At 44.0% G+C, this 5,299-nt stretch overlaps 1 protein-coding gene across 2 annotated transcripts; it reads right to left on the bottom strand.

Annotated features, from left to right (window-relative positions):
• Positions 1-332: 332 nt before the first annotated feature.
• LOC147891047 (pentatricopeptide repeat-containing protein At1g11290, chloroplastic-like) lies at positions 333-4,436 on the bottom strand. Of its 2 annotated transcripts, none has more exons than XM_087389715.1 (3): positions 4,284-4,436; positions 4,095-4,201; positions 333-4,002 (listed from the first exon to the last, which is right to left on the bottom strand). In XM_087389715.1, the coding sequence occupies exons 1-3, from the start codon at positions 4,434-4,436 to the stop codon at positions 333-335; spliced, it is 3,930 nt and encodes a 1,309-aa protein (XP_087245841.1). The 2 variants fall into 2 exon arrangements, with proteins under 2 accessions (XP_087245841.1, XP_087245842.1); XM_087389716.1 differs by having other exon boundaries at positions 4,290-4,436.
• Between the last annotated feature and the right edge of the window lie 863 nt (positions 4,437-5,299).

Below are 5,299 nucleotides of genomic sequence, written 5' to 3'. Positions count from 1 at the left end.
CCATAAGCAGGAGGAACAAAACTCATATATGTTTTAGCATCAACTCTGCTTCAGTATTCTTTTTCTTTTCAGAAACTCTTGACAATCTAAATATGATATAATAGGTGATTTTGTTTCTAAGGCTCACATGCATCTTTACATTTCTGGTGTCACGAAGACTTGCACGGAATGACAGGATGTAGAATAATAATCCTACCATAAATTAGCGGCCTCCTTAACGTTTGTTGTATGTTATCATCTCTAGTGTCCTGATACTACAAAAAATCAAATCAATATGCAGAAGTCAGGACAGTAAAGAAGAAATTGGACTAGAGAACACACTTAGCCATCCATTAGTATAAATCCCCACATGAGCATATTCCATTTTGGAAGTGATGAATGCGGTAAATATCACTTATTATAATCTGTCGCTTTTCAATTTTTGAGATAATTTTACTTGCATTGTGGCAGTCTAGACACATTCGAATATTCTTACTGATTCTTATAGTTGTGCCTCCTGACGTATTAAGAAGCCCAAAAGCTATGGCCAGTTTTTCGCAGTGTCCACACAATGCATCTTCCTTATCTTCATCTGTCATTGGCTTCAACACCAGGTTTAATTGGGGAACATACCCTTCCTCCTCCATTTGCTTTCTTAAGTTTTTTAGTTTATCATATATCTTATCACTCTGTACATGTTTTTTGTCACCTACAATAAATTCATGTATAGACTTGTTGACTTCAATCCATGCCCTTCCAGGCTTCTTCCACGCCCCCATACTTTTTCTCAGCTCTTCTACTTCATGAACGCTTTGCCACATGTGAGCATCAGCATAGATGTTTGACATAAGCACATACCCAGTAGCAGTGTGTGGATCCAAATGGACAACTTGAGCAAAACAACGCCTTCCCAGCTCCACCTTGCAGTATGTTCTGCAGGCAGTAAGCAAAGACATCCACCCACTAATATCAGGCATGAATGGCATGATCTCCAGTACCTCTTCAGCCTCAGTCAAATCTCCTACATGGCCAAGAAGGTCAATCACACAGTTGAAGTGCTCGATACTTCTGATAATGCCATGATCTTCTGTCATAGATTTAAAAATCCGGTAGCCTTCCTCTACTTTGCCAGCACGAGCACAAGCTGCAAGGACTGAAGTAAAAATGGTAGTATCTGGTTTCAAGCCCTGTTGTTGCAAGTCGACGAGAGATTGTGCAGCTAGCTCACTCATTCCGTGTAGAGCATATCCTGCTATCATTGCACTCCATGACACAATATCTCGATTTGGCAATCCTTCAAAAACCCTGCGTGCCTCCTCCAGGCTCCCACATTTGCAATACATGTCAACCAGACTCGTCCCAACAACAATGTCTGGTTGCAAGGCAGATGCCATGACCTGGTCATGTAAGTATTTACCCTGCTCTATTGCTCCAATGTGACCACATACTTTCAAAATGCTAGAAAGTGTGACTGTGTCTGGCATGAGGCCCTCCTCGCTCATTTTCTGGAAAAGTTGTAGAGCAGGCAAATCAAGCCCTTGCTGAGCATATCCTACAATCATTGCATTCCAGAACACCACATCTTGATTCGGAGATTTGTCAAACAATTTGCGAGCGGCCTCCACACACACACATTTTGCATACATGTCAATAAGGGCAGTTCCAACCACAACATTGGTCTCCAGTCCATGGTTGATGATCTGAGCGTGTATCAACTTGCCCTGCCCTAAGGCCACTAAATCACCACATGCTTTCAATGTGCACGAAAAAGTGACTTCATCTGGCTGTGTGCCTTCATCTTGCATTTTATGGAAAAGATCAAGAGCAGCTATTCCCTTTCCATGTTGTGCATATCCCATAATTATTGTACCCCATGACCTTGCATTTCGGTTTAGCAATCCATCAAAAATTGTATATGCCTTCTCCAGTCTTCCACATTTCACATACATGTCTATGAGGGTGTTCCCAATAACAGTATCTGATTGGCGCCCGCTTTTCATGACCTGTGCATGTATCAACTTGCCCTGTTCCAAGGCTCTCATGCTGCCACATGCTTTCAAAATGCATGAAAACAGGACATCATCTGGTTTCATGCCCTCATGTTGCATTTTTTCAAAGAGTTCAAAAGCAGCAAGACAATGCCCATACTGGGCATATCTGGCAATCATGACATGCCACAATGTTACATTTTGATTCTGTGTTTCATCAAACACTTTCCGGGCATCCTCCAGCCTCCCAGCCTTGGCATACATATCAACCAGAGTACTCCCAACAACTGCATCTATCTCAATTTCACTTCTGACGATCTGGTCATGTATCAGCTCACCCTGATCTATCAATCCTATGCTGCTATACGCTTTCAAAATGCAAGACAGTGTGATTTGGTCTGGCTTTATACCCTCCACCTGCATTTTCTCAAAAAGTTCAAGTGCGGACAGACTCTGCCCCTGCTGAACATATCCAGAAATCATCGCACCCCATGACACCTTATCCCTCTCAAGCAAGCCATCAAATATTTTCTGAGCCTCCTCCAGGCTCCCACATTTTGCATACATGTCAATGAGGGCATTCTTGATGGCCATGTCCGATTCAAGTCCACTTCTCTGGATCTGCTCATGCACCAGCTTGCCCTTGTCTAGGACCCCTAAGCTGCCACACGCCTTCATGGTGCACAGGAAGGTTACTTTGTCTGGATTTATGTCCTCCTGTTTCATTTTATCTACAAGCTCAAGAGCAATCAAACCATGGCCTTGATGGGCGTATCCTGCAATCATGGCATTCCATGACATCCTGTCGCGATTCGGCAGTTTGTCGAACACTGTGTACGCTTCCTCCATGGTTCCACATTTGGCATACATATCAACAAGGGAACTTCCCACTGCCAGGTCTAATTCAAGTCCCCTGTTGATGACCTGTTCATGTATGGACCTGCCTGGACCTAAGAACGCTGGGGCCTTGCAAGCTTTCAAAATGCACAGAAATGTGACTTTGTCTGGCTTTATGCCCTCCAGTTGCATTTTCTCAAAAAGGTCAAGGGCACCCAAAGCATGACCATAATGAGCATATCCTGTTATCATTGTATTCCATGAGACCACATCTGGAGTCCCCAAGTCATTGAAAACTTTGCGAGCAACCTCTACATTCCCACATTTGGCATACATGTCAATGAGGGCATTCCCAATAGCCACGTCTATTTCAAGACCCTCGACCACAATCTGGTCATGTATCAATTTGCCCTGCCCTATAACTTCTATATTGCCAAATGCTCGCAAGATGGAAGACAGCAAAAAGCTGTCCAACGTTATGCCTTCCTGTCGCATTCTCAAAAAAAGTTGGAGAGCACTAGCACCATCCCCGTGCTGGGCGTATCCTGCAATCATAGTGCACCATAATATTGCATCTCTATTTGGTAAATCATCGAACACTTTGCGGGCCTCCTCCAGGCTATCACATTTGGCGTACATGTCGACGAGGGTCGTACCAACTACTGTGTCTGATTGGAACCCACGTCTGATAGCCTCATCATGTATTAGTTTGCCTTGTGCTAAACTGCCAATCGTGCCGCATGCTTTCAGAATGCAAGAAATTATAACTTTGTCAGGTTCTACGGCCCCCTTTTGCATTTTATAATACAACAGAAGAGCCTTCTCACCTTCGCCATGTGTCACATGTGCAGAAATAATCGCATGCCATGTGTAAACACTTGGTTTTGCAACCTTGTAAAACACTAGCTTTGCCTCCTCCAACTTTCCGCATGAGGCAAACAGGCGGATAAGATGGTTTCCTAAGACTGCCACCGAATCCAGTCCACTGCCCACCATAAGGGAATGCACTCGCCGGCTAGCTGCAAAGTCGTGCGTTTTTTTGCATTCTTGTAGGAGATTGTAAATTATGTCTCGTGATACTGGCGTTTCTTGATTACACAACGGGTCAACAGAACAAGGGGATTCAACTCGCTCTACAGCGTTCTGCATTTCGCTCAATCCGCATATAGATTCAAAAGTTTGATAACTGCTAGGCGCCCTAATAATTCAGACAATTTGAGGATATCATCAGATCCTGTTACAAATCCACAACTCAAGAGGTGAAACATTCAAACAGGTTTGATTTACAACCAGCGAAAACGTTGCGTGTCCCGAGTTGCTGGAAGATTTAGGGACTCGTTGATCAAAACGGCCTCCTTTGATCTCGCGTGCACGCAGGCTAAATATTTGCCCCTTCTCTGTAATACCCAGCCATGATCAGCTAGAAAGCACAACCAGAAATCTACGAAGATTCAATACAACGACACAAATGCGTCATACATTAACCTTTGCTGTTGTCGTATGAAACCACTCGGGAGGATGTTTGTCCAGCATCGGCTTTGGTTTGCTGGTTGCAGCTTCTGAATCGAGAAGACGTAGAGGAAGAGAAGGCTCCTGCATAGTTAGCGAAGAGTCCATTCCAGGGGTGGCCATGCTGCTTCTAAAGCAGGGAAGAAGCTCCTGCCTCAGAGTGGGAGATAGTTCTCCATGAAGTCGGAAGTTGTAGAGATGGGAGGTTGTAGAGCATCACCTAGGAGCTCCAGCTCCCTCACGGTCACCTACCCTCAGTGCGGTCAGTCATGGGATGTCTTCCCACACTTGCATGTAGCCTAGTTGGCAGTGTGCCAACTCTATTTGAAGTCGTCCAGCCATTAGGCCACACATGGCCCCCATTTGGTGTCCAAACCAGGACCTACCGGATAACCGAGCTACTCAAATGCCTTCTCCTCATATGGGGGGCTTACAAGTAGAGTTAGCTAGTTCCCGCGTAGTTACATGAGAGTGGAGCATTGATATCTAACAAAAATGTATCATGATAATTAACTCTTGCAATTTGTGAGTATCCTTTTGCAACCAGACGAGCTTTAAACTTGTCAAAATGACCATCGTCTTTGGTTTTGGTTTTGGTTTTATAAACCCACTTGCATTTGATAGGATTATGACTAGGAGGTACTTTAGTAAGAACCCATGTACCTTTAGAGATTAAAGAATCATATTCAGCTTCCATCTATTGAGTGGATGATTCTCTCTTCGGAGACATCTGATAAAATTGGAACGATACAGAGAAGATTGAGTGGATGATGATCGTCTCTTCCGATTGAGTGGATGATGATTGTCTCTTCCAAGACACATTGGAACGATACAGGGAAGATTGAGTGGATGATTAACCATATATGCAACATTTGAGAAATGGGGCATCAATTTTATTGGACCTATCAGTCCACCTGCAAAAGGGACTCAAGCCCGATGATATAGTCCACCTGCAAAAGGGACACAAGCCCGATATATCATCATGG

Source organism: Dipteris shenzhenensis, chromosome 18 (assembly GCF_047967505.1).
Source record: "Dipteris shenzhenensis isolate YYH24624 ecotype China chromosome 18, Dip_SZ_1.0, whole genome shotgun sequence".
NCBI classification, from domain to species: Eukaryota; Viridiplantae; Streptophyta; class Polypodiopsida; order Gleicheniales; family Dipteridaceae; genus Dipteris; species Dipteris shenzhenensis.
This window is presented reverse-complemented; position numbering and strand designations above follow the sequence as displayed.